At 39.1% G+C, this 17,494-nt stretch overlaps 1 protein-coding gene across 2 annotated transcripts in view; it reads left to right on the top strand.

Moving 5' to 3' along the window:
- Positions 1-13,729, top strand: part of C6 (complement C6) — a 76,021-nt gene extending 62,292 nt beyond the window's left edge. For both annotated transcript variants that reach the window (XM_071611890.1, XM_027936268.3), the window contains 3 exons: positions 4,506-4,596; positions 7,088-7,329; positions 13,363-13,729. In XM_071611890.1, the coding sequence (XP_071467991.1) occupies positions 4,506-4,596; positions 7,088-7,329; positions 13,363-13,544 (515 nt within the window). In that variant the 3' untranslated portion in view covers positions 13,545-13,729. The remainder of the gene's footprint in view (positions 1-4,505; positions 4,597-7,087; positions 7,330-13,362) is intronic.
- Positions 13,730-17,494: the final 3,765 nt, after the last annotated feature.

The raw sequence follows: 17,494 nt of genomic DNA, 5'->3' as shown, positions 1-17,494 counted from the left end.
AAACAACATAAATTGAAGGCTAACTGAAATTTTTGTTCAAGAGGGGAGCCATAAAGAAGTAAGAAATACACTAAATTACGTACACATGTTACTATTAACCTAAAACAGAAATTTCCTAACGCTCTTTGAACAAAATGAACTTCATTTATCATTGTTTTAGCCAGCTTTTTCACTGCTATGACTAAAAAGACCTGAAAAAAACAATTAGAGGAGGAAAAGTTTATTGGGGGGATTCATGATTTCAGAGGTCCACAGATGGCCAACTCCATTCCTCGGGGTCCGAGATGAGGCAGAACATCATAACAGAACAGTGTGGCAGAGAAAAACAGCTGGGGGACATGGCACCAGGAAGCAGACTGAGAATCTCCCCTCATGATGGACAAAATAAATACCCCAAATGTATGCCCCCAATGTCCCACCTCCTCCAGCCACACCCTGCATGCTTACAGTCACCACCCAGTTAATCTTTATCAAGAAATTAATGCACTGATTAGGGAAAGACTCTCATAACCCAATCATTTTTCCTGTAAACTTTATTGCAATGTCTTACACATGAGCCTTTGGGGGACACCTGATATCTAAACCATAACAATCATCTACGTTTTTTTGTATCAACTTCTCTAAAACAAAGGTTTTTACCTCCAGATGGTGAACTTCTAAAAATCTGCTCCAGACACATTCTTCAGACTATGGTCATTGAGCTAAAATGGGATCAGCATTGGTGGGTTTTCTTTCTTTCTTTTTTTTTTAATCCTCTAGTCAGAATGGTTTTTGAATGTTTTCATCAAAAAAGAAATGACAACTATTTGATGACATAGATTTATTCACTCCAATTTAAACATTACCCAGTGTATACATGTATGCAAACATCACATGAGATTGCATAAATGTGGACAATTTTTGTGTGTCAATTAATAAAAATTCTAATCAAAATAAGCAAAATTAATAAGCACTCTCCTAGCTAATCCAAATGTTCTACTAGAGGTGAGAACCATTATTTTGAAAAGAAAATTTTAAAACATTTTTAAAGCAAAATATTTAGAGAATGTTTTGAATTTTTGTATACCTTCTCCTAAATCTTTCAGTGGTTTCATCCACAACTAAGTCAAAAGTGATTTTTGCAAATCTCTTTTATTTACTTGATCAAAAAATTCACCTTGGTTTTTATTTTAAAAATTCTGTTTCTCACCCTCTGCCAATTTATATATTGAATCAATTTATACAACGATATCTGGCATAAGTAGATTTGAAAACAAACAAAGCTGACTCTCAGGAAACACATAGATGTGTTGAAATCAAATAATGCAAAATTTTAGAAGAGAAGGGCCCTCAATCCATGCAAGTTCAGTGTGAGATAGTTAGCTGGTGTGGGGGCTGGGGACGTCTGCTCATGCTCTGTATCTGTATAAAAGAAGTGAATATCGTATCTTACATAATATTGACAGAAAGACTAAGGAAAGCAGTCAGAGAAAGAAAAAGACAGTGCAGCGGCTGGATGCTTAACCTACACAGGGATGAGCTAGACCAAGAAAATTAATTAGAACTATAGAAATAAGATTAGACTCATTTGTTAGTGAAAAGCAGGGGACACTGTTGGATGGTCCAGCTTTGATGGAGACTGGATCTAACCACAAAATGGGGCCCGAGCAGTCATTTTGCTGGGAAGGTACAGTGAAAGGACCGAGTGTGAAAAACTTCTTTAGGAAAACAGAAGGAAGATGGGAAAAACAAGTTGTTTGGGCTTAGCAGGTTGTGCCCATCTCTTCTACCTCAGGACAGGATGGGATTTAGAAATCAAAGCTTTTTGAATTAGTGAGTTCCATGACAAACACAGAACTTCCCCATCAACAGGAATCATCTTGCAAATGGGCGTTCCCTGGGCACCCTCTTACCACCAGGCTCCCCAAAGCAACGATTCACTACGCAGGGTTTCTCATAGTTCAAAGCAATGATTTATCAACCACCTTTGCAGGACAACCTGGACTCAGGAGGTAAAGAGACTTTTAAGCTGTCACATAGCCAGGAAAGATTCTTGATTCTTTCAGTGTGAAAAAGGGTTTTAACCATGAAGAAGCAAGATGCTGCAGTTTCTTTTTCTTCCTTCTGAGAACCCAACACCTCCAGCAGCACCTCAGACGATCCTCTTACCCTCAGCACGTCAAAGATGAAAGAATTGCTCATTTCCAAGTTGCCCCTGTGCTGCACATGTGGGCAGCTTAGAGCCAGCAGCAGCTTCAACATGAGGCTGTGGGGAAGACCAAAGGCCCCTAGCATGTGGCCACTGACCATTTCAAACCAGCAGTGACAGAGCAGTGCTCTGGGCCACTCGACAGTTGGTTCTCTTTGGGGCCTTTTCTGGCCTTTACAAAGGGCAAAGAAGCAAAACTCTATAAGAAACCAAAGAAGATCAATCCCATGTCATTGCAAATCCTAGTAGCTGCCACTTTCCAGAGCTACAGGCCTCTGTTTATAAAGGTTCTGGGCCAGACTTCACCAGAGGCAATGAGGGTCTTAACAGAGGATAATAGTAAGAAATGGAAATAGCTGTGAAGAGGAAAACCTATGGATCTTTCCCATCTTTATTTTTGCCTAAACCCCTCTCCTTCCTTTTTCAGACCTTCCACCTAATAGGCTAAGAGGAGAGACTGTGGGTTGAGCCCACTGTTCTGTCCTGCAATCGATGACAATTTCTTCATACTGCCAGTTTTCCACCTTTGACAATTAATTGGTTCCCAAAGGCCATTCTAGTCCTGTGGGGGTCGGATTCATCAGATCCAGATCAAAGAAGGTGGTGATACCACCAATCACCGGTGATGACTTTTGCTCCCTCACATGTTGAAGTATAACATTAGAGAAGCACACTGAGGCAAGCATATAAAGCAGGGTTTATTTTAAAACGGGAACATAGACTTCTCCCTGGAGGAAGGCCATAGCTGGTATCCTGGTATCCCAAGAAGTGTATGACTAGGCCCAGGAAAGCTCAGCTGGATGGCCAAAAGGTGGAAAACAGGGGGCTCAAGGGGCCAGAAGCAGTGATCCAGTCAGGAAGGAATGGTAATTAACAACTCCCTGAGAAGAGGGACAATCCCTGGGACAGGTTACCTTAGCAACAGGGGCAGATTGTGATGGTGGAGGAAGGGCTCTGAAGGAATTAACATTTCAATGCCTCCATTCTCTGGATCTGACCCTTGCCTCTCTGCCTGTCTAATTCTGGCTTCATTGGTTTCATCCAACATGCTCAGGAGGTCAGTTTCAGGCCCAACAGAACCAGTCTAAAGGTTCTCTGGGTTGGCCTCAGTGTAAACAAAGGTAACCAAGGTTTTCCCCTTGGTTTCCCCTAAAAGATACCATAAATTCAACAAATGTAGAGGAGGACTGTTCATTCGTCTCCTTTCTCTCCCTAAAACTAAGCATCATCTAAAATTTTGCATTCAGATAAGATGACAATGCCTAGTCTCTTATGTAAATCAGAAACCTAAGGATCATACTTGAAAGCCCTCACAACTTACCATAATATGTAATATCATTGGTTTTAACATGCTGTGTATAACTCAAATGCATCCATTTCTCTTCACTTCACCTAGGGCACCTTGACCCAAATTACCATCCCCTTCACCCAAATTACCATAATAGCCCCATGGATCCTCTAACATGCCTCTCTTGAATCCCCATGCCTCTCCAAATCTATTCTCTGCACAGAAGCCAGGATCCATTTCTTTTTCAAAACCCATACTTGACTTTTTTTCACACCACCCCCTGCTTAAAACCCATCAAAGACCTTCCACTGCTTAGCAAATGAAGAGAAAAAGGCCCTTGTTATACCGTGCACAGCTGACTACATTCCTGCTTCTCAGGCCATTTCATATTTCATGCTTTAGCTTTTCCGCACTTCAACCACAACAACCTGCCCTTCTTTCAGTTCCAGGAAAGTCACATGCTGCCTCCCTGGGGAGCACTTTCATACGTGATGTTCCTTCTGCTTCAAACAGTCTTCCTCCCTATTTGGCCATTCCTAACCTTTCCACTACATCAATTTGCTTGATTATATGCTTTCTCTTTAATAGCCTTAATAATGGCTGCAATTCTATATGTATTATTGTGTTTGATCAATGTCCGCCTGCCCCACAAGACTGCAAACTCTGTGGGCACAGACCAGGTCAGGTTTTGCCCAATCCACTATCCCCAGAACCTAGCAGAGTGCTGGGAACATCACAGATGTTCAATGAGCACTTGAAAAACAAATGAACAAAAATTCCATCAATTTATTTTCTTTAGTTCTCTGAACTTCAGAGCATTTCTGGACGGGAAATGACTGTGTAAGTGAGCTGGAAAGGACATTTCAGCAGGAATATTTCATGACAACCTATTTGAAGAAGCTGAAATGAATGATTGAACTCCAGGAGATAAATGAGAACCCTTGGCCCTTGGTTTTTCTCCTAAATTCATGCTTATCAACGGGAATCCACACTGTGCACTGTTCTTTTCTCTCTTTTCTTTTGTTTCAGATATTCTGACAAAATTAAAAGGGCATTGTCAGCCAGGTCAAAAACAGTCAGGATCTGAATGCATTTGTATGTCTCCCGAAGAAGACTGTGGGTAAGTGGGTTGTGTTGGCAAACTGGAAAAAAACTTGTCTTTCCGGCTGGATAGAAAAGCTGAGCTCCTGACGCACACACATGAGGCATATTAATTTTCACATAACTGATGACCCTGTGCTCTATGGAACTGCTCCTTCCCCACTGGGCAGCAAATTTTAAAATTATTTCTCAGCCTATTTCCCTAAGTTTGCATAGCTTTTCTTTTTTTTTTAACAGTCTCACTTCTGTTTTAAATTACTCTTCTCCATTTTAAAATGTCAAACTCACCTATGCTAAAAAGCCTTCCTTTCCCCTACTAAGAACAGGAAAAGGTTGCAACTACAATAGCTTGAAGTAAATAGAGGAAGTGGTGTGATCATGGACCTCAAACACACAGACACACAAACACACACACACACACACACACACACATCTTTGCCACTTGATTATTTTTTCTTCATGCTGGGAATCATAAAGAAGAAAAATGACATGTCCTCTCATGACTTCCATGACTGTCTCCTCTTTGTTGGTTAACTGCCTTTTCCATACTAAACAAAACTGGAGTGTCAACATTGCTCGTTAATTTAAGGGGTAGTTTGGGCTGAATTTAAGAACAATCAAAGTAGCATTCACTGAAGATAAAAGATTGTTTCTTTATGTCACAAAATAAATGTAGAGATGGGTGGTCCAGAGCTGGCTTGGTGGTTCCCCCATTTTCCATAAGACAGAATTTCTTTTCTGTTCTCAGTTTTGCCATCCTTAAAATTATTTCACAGTCAAAACTGCTGGAACAGGAAGGGAGACCAAAATCAGAGTGCATTCTTTCTTTTTAAGTTTTCCCAGAAGACTTACCCTTTGCTTCTATCTCATTAACTTTTTCTTATTCCCAGAGCCACAGGCACCTGCAAGGAATGTCTTTCTTTAGTGGAACACATGACCATTCTGAGTAAAATTAGAGTTCAATTACTGAAGAGGTAAAAGAATGGATGCTTGGGTAGAAAGCCAAGACTCTGCCCAGTTGGGAATATTTCACGCTTTACTTTGACTGGGCTCTCATATTCCTCTGGGCTCTCATATTCCTCCTCCTATATACTTCAGATCTTTTTTTTTTTTTTTTTGGAAGGATGCAAATGTTGTTTTCGGAGAGTCCAACAGGGTGCTTTTCTTTTTTCATTATTTTTTATTTTTTAAAATATTGAAATTATTCATCAATTTTTTTTTAATTTCTTAAATTCATTTTCTGTAGTTGTAGAAGGACAGCATGCCTTTATTTATTTTTATGTGGTGCTAAGGATCAAACCCAGTGTCTCACACATGCTAGGCAAGTGCTCTGCCACTGAGCCCCAGCCCCAGCCCCAACAGGGTGCTTTTCCATCTAACTCCATGACATAATTCAGCCCAAAGGTGACTCTGTCTACCCTCCTCCATGTGGCTTCTTGCCACTACAGTCTCCTCACCAGTAGATGGTCTTCTGGAAGATACACAGGACATTCACATTGTCTATTTAATCAGAGGAAGCTTCTTTCTTTTTCAGTGTGATACCAAATCCTGAGAATACAAGCTGTGTCCTGGAAATCCTATTTTAACTCTGATTTTCCTCTCCACCCACCTCCTATATACTTCAAATCTTTTTTTATGTGGGGTTTAAGGTGTTACAGGAGCCACAGCTTTTTGCTCTCAGTTTGGGGTTCTAGTTCCTGGGAACAGTCTTTCATATTGGCATGTTGACTTTAAGGTTGACATTGGACAAGAAACTCAAATTTGGAATAATCAAGGAGAACTTGATTTCTCAACAAGAGAAAAAAAAAAAAAAAAAAACAACTGTGGCCACTTGTTACCTCTGGATGGTAACAGGCCCCATCCATCTATTCAGGAAGATGAAACAAGTCATATGGGGAACGATTTAAATGTTCATCCTCTTAATCACAGCACACGCTTGAAAAACAATATAATGTTCTAGAATCCATATTACATGTTCTAAGTTGATGTTTCAATTTAATGAGTAGTTTAGAATTCAGAGAAGCTACTCAAGGTCATGGGCTGGGTTGATCTGGGTGAACTTGAAAATGTCACCAGACACTGAGCTGGATATACATAGGTAGAGAAGAGAGATAACACAGTGCCGACTGAGCAGGGCTGGATGGCAAAAAAAGGAAGAATTATCTTAGCAGTCAAGAAAACAATCAAAGCAACCATCAGGTGATAAAGAGATGTTTAGGAAAATGAGAAAATAATTTTAGAAAAGAAAGTTGTTTGAAGTCGAATTATGGAAGATCTTTATTACTGCATTCTTTTGACTAGCTTGAAGTCAATTTGGAGGAATACCAAGACTAAAAAAATGAATCCCAGGCAGCATGCAAGATGAAATGAGGGATTGAAAGTGGGGAAATTGGGCAAAAAAAAAAATGAGGGAAGAAAACTGGGTGGTAAGTTTACGTATTAAATCGACTAAGTGCCATCTATGTTTTCCGATCTTCATATATAAATGCTTGCTTTCCTTCCTTGGGCAGTCATTACTCAGAAGATATCTGTGTGTTTGATATGGATTCCAGCCATTACTTGACTTCATCTGCTTGTAAATTTTTGGCGGAGAAATGTTTAAATAATCAGAAACTCCATTTCCTGCATATTGGTACCTGCCAAGAGGGACCACAGTTAAAATGGAGACTTGAAAGGATAAAACTTGCATCCAATAGCACAAAGAAGGAACCCTGTGGCTATGACACGTGCTACGACTGGGAAAAATGTTCAGGTAAGCCATAGCCGCAACTGTCCCTAGACATGCTCTCCCTGATGATGTATCTCAGACGGTATGGTGTATCTTGGTATTTACACTTCATCAATTTAAAACTAACCTTTCCTTAATTAAAAAAAAAATACATTTTGGGGGGGAAAATTTTTTTTGAACTTATTTTTATTTGTCCTAATTAGTAATACATGGCAGTAGAATGAATTTTTACATATCACACATAAATGGAGTATAACTTCTCATTCTTCTGGTTGTACATGATGTAAAATCGCACTGGTAGTGTAATCATATATGTACATATGGTAATAATGTTCAATTCATTCTACTATCCTTCCTCCTTATACCCCCTCCCCTCCCTTCACTCCCCTCAATATAATACAAAGTTCTTCTATTCTTACCTAGCCCCCACCCCTCAACTTATTGTGAATTGTCATCCACATATCAGAGAAAATATCCAGCTTTTAGTTCCTTGGGATTGGCTTATTTTGCTAAGCATGATATTCCCCACTTCCATCCATTTACTGGCAGATTCCAAAATTTCATTCTTCTTTAAGACTAATATTCCATTGTGTATATATACCACAATTTCTTTAGCCATTTATCTGTTGAAGAGGGGGTGGGGAAACATGCTTGTAATTCCAGTGACTCAGGAGGATCTCAAGTTTGAGGCCAGTCTCAGAAACTTAGCAAGACTCTCAGCAATTTAGAGAGACCCTGTCTCAAAATAAAAACTAAAAAGACTAGGTATGTAACAGTGGTTAAAGTGCCTTGGGTTCAATTCCAAATACACACACAAAAAAAATTAATGATTTAAACAGCACAAAACCATCCATGATTAGAAATAATTACTGTAATGTGGATGTATATCTTTCCAATTTCTTTTCTATTCAAGTGAAATCAGTAAAACCTTAGATCCCAGTGAGAAGAGCATTTCTCTGATTTCATGCTTCAGGTCAGAATTGTCTAATTTTTTCTTGGATGGTTCAAACATACAAGGGGCCAACAGTGTAGTCCAGGAAGGACTAGGTTTCACATAGATAACAATTGCTAGATATATCTTCCAGTACCTGGAATCAGCCAAGGCTGGCAATGTTTTTCAAGTAGATACCCTGAGCAAACAGTAGTACACAGAGACCCCGGCTTGGTTTCTCTCCTATAGATATTCTCCAACCCTCTGCTGCCTCTCTTACCCACCATGCATGCAAATCAACCAAATGCCCCCAGAGCTGTGTGACTCATGCCTATGGTGCCACTTCCAGCCCAGAGGTAGATCCTCACTCCCAGAGAGCAACCAAGATTGCTCCTACTAACTGGTAGGGTCTTCTTGCTCACGATTACTTAATATTGGACTGCTGGTATGGTGCTGACACACTAATTTGGGTGACTGATTATTTATATAGACAGATGCTCTCGTAAAAATTATCCCTGGGGCCTTGCACACCTCAGGGGTGACCCTGCACATAGTGCAAATTTTAAAAAATAAAATATAATTACTTTCTATGTGATATATAAATTGTTGTTGTTCACTTAATAGATCATAAAACAAATTTCTCATCATTATCTGTGATTCTTCCATATAATTTTCGATTTCTGCAAAATGGGCATTCTGTGATTTATTTAACCAATTTTTGTTTTGATTCTTGAATTTCCCCCTGCATTTTTCTATTGTCAACAGTGCTATGATAGATAAATCTATCACACAGAGAGATATATAACTTAAGATTATTTCCTTAGGATAAAACTCAGAAAATAGAATTTCTAAGTAAGTATTATTTTTAGGAATAAAGTTTTGACTGATTTAATGCATCAGCTTGCTTTCCAGAGATGATTTTACCATATTGTATTCCAATCTGAAACACATAATAGAGACTGTCCTCCCACACCTTCACCAAGTCTCAAAATCATGCTCCTATCTCTGCCAATTTAATTCTTAAGAAGAGGCACTAAATCTCCATTTTCCATAAGTACGTTGCTATTGGCAGTACATTTGTGAATTTCTTGGAAGTAGGATTTTCACAGCAGTACATTTGATGTAAGATGAAGTCTGACCCTGAAATAGCCCCAACTAAGCTTCATATAAAACACAAAGATGGTCAGAGATTAGGAATTAATAGAATTCAAATAGGCATCTAAATTTGCCTTGCAATACATTTTCAAAAATGTATCTCAAATCTGCAGGTAAAGTATCCAATGGGAACTTGCTGAATTGTTACATCTAACTTTTGCTAAAACCTCCTTAGTTTACAAGAAGAAATGCAGAAATCATAGGGTTCCTCTTGCTCTCTCTTTCCTTTTCTGGCCCAATCAGCTCAGTCCCAAAAAGAAAAGAGGTATTACCCAAACCCAGTTCTTCCTGATCCATGCAAAGCTGTTCATCAAGATTCAACTTCTTTGACAGGCCAAAAGGTTGGCCCATGAGAGAGGGTACACACGAGTGGCACAGATGAACAGGCCATTTAATGGCCACAGGTCAGGAGGTGAATACCTGGGACTGCTGACCTTCATGCCACATCTGAACCAAACAATTTCACACAAAATACAGAAAAACAGAGCCCTGTATGTACATTGCCCAGTTGTAGACACTTTTAATTCATCTCATAGATTTAAAAACTCTATTATTCATATTTTGGGTGCTTGGTTAACACCATTACCCAATGCCAGCTCTCTCAGAAACAATCATTTGGGTAGAAAAAACCTGAAGGCATTTTGCAGCATTCTTCTTGTACTAACTCTAAGGTTTTTTTTCTCTGAAAAAATGTAACATAAAAATATCATTAAAAATATAAACAGAAGGCTGGGGATGTGGCTCAAGCGGTAGCGCGCTCACCTGGCATGCGTGCGGCCCGGGTTCGATCCTCAGCACCACATACAAGCAAAGATATTGTGTCCGCCGAGAACTAAAAAATAAATATTAAAAAAATCTCTCTCTCTCTCTCTCTCTCTCAAATATATATATATATATATATATATATATATATATATATAATAAGAGGAATATGGATATCAGGGAGGATTTCCCAAATACCTGACCCATCTACCTGTTCATACTATGGTAGATGGGTCAGACATTTGGGAATGTGTTTAGGGTTAGTGTCCATTCTTCTTTGTTTGTTATGAAGAAAAGTCTTCATGAAACTCTTTTATTAAAAATATTTTTTTTTTCTTTTGGCTATTTTTCCACAAATTTTTCTTTTCAAATCTGTCCAAACAAAAATTAACTAACAGCATACAACTTTCATCAAATATCTGCTTTACTATAACCCCTCTGTTATACCTGCATCTAAGTGCCCAAAGACTTCAGAAATCTAAGTTGGGGCGGGGGTGGGGTGGGGGGGGGGAGGCAGTTGCTAAAAATTTTGAATACTTAACCAGTATTCCTCAAACTAGCAGGACATTTTGGAGCAACCAACCCAACACTTGTTCATTTCTTAATAAGAGATTTAAGTAATTTAAAATATATTTTAATCCCAAACATAATCAGAAAACTAAAAGCATTTTTCCCTAAAGATATGGTCTGTCTCTGCCGGGCTTCTTAAACTGGTGAACAAAAGTTAGTGTCACCAAGAATTCTGTTTGGAGTAGCACTATAGAATAGCATCAATGTACAAGCTAATGCATTTACAAAGGAAGAGAAAGCTAGAAATGTGTTTTATACTCCACCTACTCATAGCAAGTTGGGATATTAGTAATTTTGAGTTGAATTGAATGTCACCTTGATTAAATGGTGTTCTTGATTACATTGTGCTCTTTGCTACTCTTTTCCTTCTCTATCTAAAATGAAATAAGAAACACTTTAGAATAGAACTTCAAAGTAACATAAAGTTCACTTTTCAAAAGTTAAAAGAAATGGCTTCCCCAGGGAGCTTATTTTTTATGAATATTAAATGTTCCGTCTAAATTTCAAAAATATCCACCAACAACCAACAGGAAAGGGAAATTCATTCAGCAAAAAATCCATTTAGCATCCAATATGTGGAAGTCACTGAACAAGGCCTGTTGAGTGGGCGGAAGATAAAGGACCCTTTGTACCTCTCAAATTGTTCACAGTAGTTGGAGGAGTAACATTGCACAGTAATTGCATGAATCACTTTAATGCACAGCAGCATGTGATAAGAGCTGTAGGAGAGAGAAATCTTCTGACCTGGGAGGGTTTCCTAAGCATGGGAATGTGAAAACTGACTGTGCAAGGATTGATTAGTGGAAGTGGTAGGAAGGGCCCTTTGGTGTTGGTAGTCTGAAAAAAAAATATAGCAGATTAAGAGCATTTAAACTATGACCATACTAAAAGAAGGGTGACCATGGCCTTTCCAAAAGCTAAGAAAACCAATTTCCTTACCAGAGGTGGAATGGTACCTTGAACTTCTCTAAACTCTATTCCTTCCAATGATGGATGCGACTTTCCACAACTAGAATCTTCTCTAGTTGGTTGACAGAGAACATAGAAAGGAAATGCATTTTTGCACAAAATGTTTCCTACCAAGGGCAAGATGGCTGTACATATGGCGCATGTAAGTCATTCTTCACTTCCTTTCCCTGTTTTCTCCTATGAGACGCAAAGGTAATAACTATCTTCTGCTTAATAGAAGATAGGTATTAAAGACAGCATTGCTGATACGCAGGCTGACTCCCTTAATGCGTTAACTTCAGTTTCAAAGACCCATAAAATATAATTCTTCTTATATACATATATCTGCACCCCAAATCCAGAATTTAAGATCAATTGTTCCAGCAGAATTAGTTGAGCATCTGTTTAATAGCTGAGTAGGACACCCAGGTGTATGAGCAACCACTGAAGTTCTAAAAACAAAGCACTTAAAATTGTCTTGGGAAAAAGGACATATGAAAGCTAACAAGAAAATGTCAAATGTGGTACTGAAAAATGTATACTCTTAAAGTTAGTAGAGGAAAAGATGGGGTTGAGTGTTTGTGAATTGCTTCATAGAGGAGGTGAGACTTATAGAAAATGTACACTTGGGGGCGGGAATAGAAAAGAACACCTTAGTCTGGCAAAATAAGGTAGTGGTGTGAAGGAAAGGACAAACACTGGAATACTTTGGCACCTTGGACACTTGGGGACTTTTTTGTTTCTTTGTTTTTTAACTGAGATGGATTTAATCCACTTGGAATGGAGAAGGTTGAAACATTAATACTGGAGAGGGAAGATTAGGGGAAAATGTGAATGACCTTTGAAATTTGACTAAATCTATACCATGTAGAATGGAGCTAGTATAGTTTTTAGTCAATTAAATAAAGCATGCGAAGTGCTTGGTGAACACTAGCAGCTCCATGTGGGCGGTGATTGAGAGGGAGGTGCTAGAGATAGCTTAAATCCTGACTGGATATGAGCAGTGAAACTGGCAGAGGTCAGAGATAGCCTAACTCCTGAATCCTGCTTAGGGGTGCACCCTGCCATCTTGCATTCAGGCCTCTCCATTTAGCCACTGTTGGGTCTTTTGGGTGACTGCCATTGTCTCAGCTTTCTCAGTCATTGCCACTAGGGAGTTCCCCCCACTTGGGACAAGTAAACTAAACCTTTGTATTAGTTAGATTTTCTTTGCTGTGCTTGAGCTACCTGGTAAGAACAACCTAGAAGAGGAAAAGTTTAGTTGGGGCTCATGATTTCAGAAGTTCAGTCCATGATCAGCCGACTGATTTATTTGCTGTGGGTTTAAATGAGGCAGAACATCATGGCAGAGAGGTATAGCAGAGGAAAACTACCCAGCTCAGGGAAACCAGGAAGCAGAGAGAAGATAAGGATCCACGGACAAAATATAAACTCCCAAATCATGCCCTCAGCCACCTACCTCCTCCAACCACACTGTACCTGAACACAGTATAGCAGTATTTTCAAATTATTTATCCATCACATGATTGATCCACAGTTAAGCTGCAGCTCTCATAATCTAGTCATTTCATCTGTACATTCCTCCATTTTGTCTCACCTGAGCTATCGGGGACACCTCATCTCCAAACCATAACACCCTTTAAATCCTGTGATAAGTCACACTGTTTCTCTCCCTTTCTCCCTCATCATAGCTTCCACTTCCAGTTGTGTCTGCCTCTTGCCCCCCAAGTGCTTCAAGGGTGGAAACCAAGTCTACTGTATCAAAATTGGATCCTCAACACGCGAGAAAACAGCGAACATCTGTGAAGTGGGAGCCGTGAGGTGTGCAGACAGGAAGGTGGAAATACTGCACCCTGGGAGGTGCTTGGCCTAGCACCGTTACTTTCAGATTTGTATATAAACATAATCCATAAAAAAGACATGTTCACATGGCCAGAAGTTACTGAAAAATTCTTTTGTGTTAGTTTTATATCATAAATCACTTCTAATTCTCCTGTTTTAGCCTCCTCTATTATGTTCCAATGCATGTCACCCTAGAGTGTACCCCTGAGTTATATTTCCACATCCATCTAACAAATTCTTTTGTTCAGGTTACTTAAAAATAATTGATTTTCTGAGGATCCTATGAAACGAAGCATCCTCACAATTAAAATAAGAACAAAAATCATGATTTTCATTTTGATGAATTAATAAACATTGAAATCTACAGAACCTGTAAAACACATTCTGGAAAACTAAGAACATCCACATATTCATTTAGCAAATAACTTCTGAGTGACTGCATTGTGCCAAATACTGGTCAAGATCTGGGGGAATCAGCATTATGTAGGCAAGACACCTCCACATGGATTTAGAAATATCAAAAACAAAACGAGCATGTAAAATGTGTAGTAAGTTTGATGCTGAACATTACTGTGAAGGGAACACAGGCAAGAGTAGATCCCATTCTTAAGCCTCATCTTGTTCAAGGAATATTCCATAGCCGTAAACATCACTTTAAGCAAGATTGAACTCAAGTGGAAATCACCTTGTTGAAAGTAGTTAAAAATAAACTTCTGGAGTTTCATTCTTGAGGCAGGAGAAAAGAGATTCTCTTTGCTCCAGCTAAAATGTATCACAAAGCTTTTAAGCTAAAGTATCTGAAAATTGCAAATATGCAAAGAAAATTGTCAGAGAATTTTGAAGGAATAATTTTTTAAGTAAGTCAAATCATTTTATTCAGCCACATGAAGTAGACACTGTTTCTTAGTCAGGGTGTCATTTTGAATTGGGAAAGAGAGGCATCATTAGAACAGCAGTTCTCAAATATTAGGGTGCTTCAGAACCACCTAGAGGGTGCGTTAACACATATTCTGTGGACTTGCTTCTGATTTCTGATCAGCAAGTCTGAATTGGGGCATGAGAATTGGTATTTCTAACAGCATCACAGGTGGTACTGCTGATGGCCATCAGGCAGTCACATTTTGCAAACCTCAGGTTTAGAGATGAGCCACTGGACAGCTGACCCTGTGTTTATAACTGATCTCAAAACCTCAGCTGGGGCTGGGGATGTGGCTCAAGCAGTGGCGCGCTCGCCTGGCATGCGTGCCGCCCGGGTTCGATCCTCGGCACCACATACAAACGAAGATGTTGTGTCCACCAAATACTAAAAAATAAATATTAAAAAATTCTCTCTCCACCCAGAGTGAGTGGAAGCTGCCTTCCTCCTTCTACCACTCCCTGAAATTCCCCACCGTGTGGAAGACATTCTTTTGTTTGGAGATGCAGCACTCCATTTTCTGCCTCCACCATCACACAGCCTCTTTGCCATCTTTCTTCTGTGAATGTCTGCCCAAATTCCATTGCCTTATAAGTACATTAATCATATTGGATTAGACCCACTCTGATGACCTTGTCTTAACTTTATTGCATCTTCAAAGACCCTATTCTAAAATAAGGTCAAATTTACAGGTCCCAGGGGTAATGACTTCAGCATACTTTGGGGGGGATGATATTCAACTCTTATCACTGAGACTGGGAACAAAAATAATTCCTGTTTACAGCCCCTCATATAATCCAAGGGTTATACCAGCAATTACATTCATATTGTTTGATTAAAATAGTCACACTTGCTTTGCAGCATTTTATTATTTTACTTGTAGCAATCTTTCCATTTAATGTTGATTAGTTGGTCTTTTTTCAATTCCAGTTACTTTTGTCTCAAAGAAATTTTTGAGTGCACTAATCCATTAAAGTTTGCATTAGGCTAATTTGCATACCACTTACCAGCTGAATTTTTCACAGTCTGATATTAATATTAATATAGCAATTTAGTACAAAAGGTGTTAAGAGCTAGTGATAAAATTATCATCATGAAACAGAGAGCAAAACTGGAGCATATTAAATACATGGAATTTGGACCTAGACTCTCCAACTCTGTCCTAGAAGATTAAATAAATTCTAGATCAAAGGTAAAAGCTTTTTCCTCTTAGGCTCTTAGAGATGAATGCTAAGCATTCATGTTTGTAGCTTAAGTAACTGAAAATCAATTCATGTATTTTTTTTAATACAGATTTTAATTTTTGTTGGTTCTGCAACATACTGACAAAATAAGTGAACCCCTCCCATTTAAAGAACTTTATGAATAGCAGGTTATATATTTCAGATGTCCTGGGAGCAAAGACACAAGCTTGATTTCTAAAACTACTATCTTAAAATTCTAGTGCTCAGGTGAGATGACACTCAAATTTAACTAAGGTTTCTTCTACATGGTAATCTTCAGTAAAACTCACTAAATTTGAGAATACAATTTTCGGTTTTTTTGTATAAAAACCCTTCAATTCCTATAACAAACACTGCTTAGTTTTGATGATTGAGCTCTTCTGTTGTCTCCAGAAGACTACCCACCGGCTACACCTAATCCACATCCCTTCCTAGACTCTAATTCTGAGTAACAAGAATCTGACAGATCATGATATTTCGGGTTGCTGTTGGATGCCAAACTTCCCTGAAGCTTGATTAATTGGATTCCAAATGGCTGGCTCTCTCTAAGGTCACCTTCATTCTTTCAGAATACATCATGAGTGGAATCAATGAGGCAAACAGCTTCTAACCAAACAAATGGCCTGCAAAATTATAGCTGTTTCCAGTCTGCTTTATGAAAGTGAGACAGGCCACTGCTACCCTATTTGTCTTCTTGACAAGCTCTGGCTGCATAGTTCCAGTTTCACATGTCCAATGTCAGTTAGTAGAGGTACGTGTCACCAATCAAGGGACTCTGGGGCACAGATGGTGCACTGAAAGTCATGCTCACGGAGATTTATATAGGAAGATGTTCATCACAACATTATTTATAATACCAAACACTGACAGACCCCAAATATTCAAAAATGAATTAAGACCCTTCCTACAATGGGAAAATATGAGGCAAATAGTGTCTTTCTGAAAACATTTTAATGGGCATAATAAAAAGTTAAAAACCAGGATACAAAAGTATATGTGATTACAGCTGTGCAAATTATGTGTATAAATGCCTTTAAAAAGAATGACTGGTTAAAACAACATCTGTTGCTGAAATTTGAAGTGAATTTTATTTACTTATTTATATTTTTCTGTATGGTCTAATTTTCTCCAATCAGCAGGTAACTATTTTTAATTGGGATAAACAGTCACTTTGAACATTTTTCTCTTCCATTTAGGTAAGAACACTTAGTTCTACCCGTGTACAGACAGTGGTGGGCTGTGTACAGCACACCTCCCTGTTCTGCTCTTGTCTACACAGGGAGTTTTTAGCCACGCTTGACAGCCTCACATGGTCATTCCTTCATTCACATGCACTTTCTGAATTTTTCTGTGAGTTAGGTCTCTAATCATGCAAAGATTTGGGAGGCGTGTGTAGTATAAAGGAAAGACTTTACAGGTCTACTTAAGCCAGTGTTGTACAAAGTGGAAGGCAGTGAACAGCACCTTAAAAACTACAGGTACAGGTAAATGCTGCAGTCTGGCTGGGCACAAATCATGAGCCACTGAAGCAGGAACAAACTTTATTTTTGAATTCCACCAAAACACTTCACACACGCTCCTGGGGAATTCTCCTGAATGCCACGCGGCTCGTCCAGGAACCCGCAGCCAGAAAATCTCCTCCGGAAATCCCTCCTCCTGCACTTCCCCAACCAATGGGAACTCTCCGGGAATCCCCGGGAATCCCCACAAGAACTCCAAAAGTAGCGGCTGAGGCGGATAGTAATGCCTCACCTGTCAACCAATACTATTGGCAAAATGCCAGGGGCCATTCTGACTTGGCTGTGGCTCTCAGCATCTCCCCCCTTCTGTTTAATTAAACAA

This window comes from Marmota flaviventris, chromosome 5 (genome assembly GCF_047511675.1).
Source record: "Marmota flaviventris isolate mMarFla1 chromosome 5, mMarFla1.hap1, whole genome shotgun sequence".
Taxonomy (NCBI): domain Eukaryota; kingdom Metazoa; phylum Chordata; class Mammalia; order Rodentia; family Sciuridae; genus Marmota; species Marmota flaviventris.
This window is presented reverse-complemented; position numbering and strand designations above follow the sequence as displayed.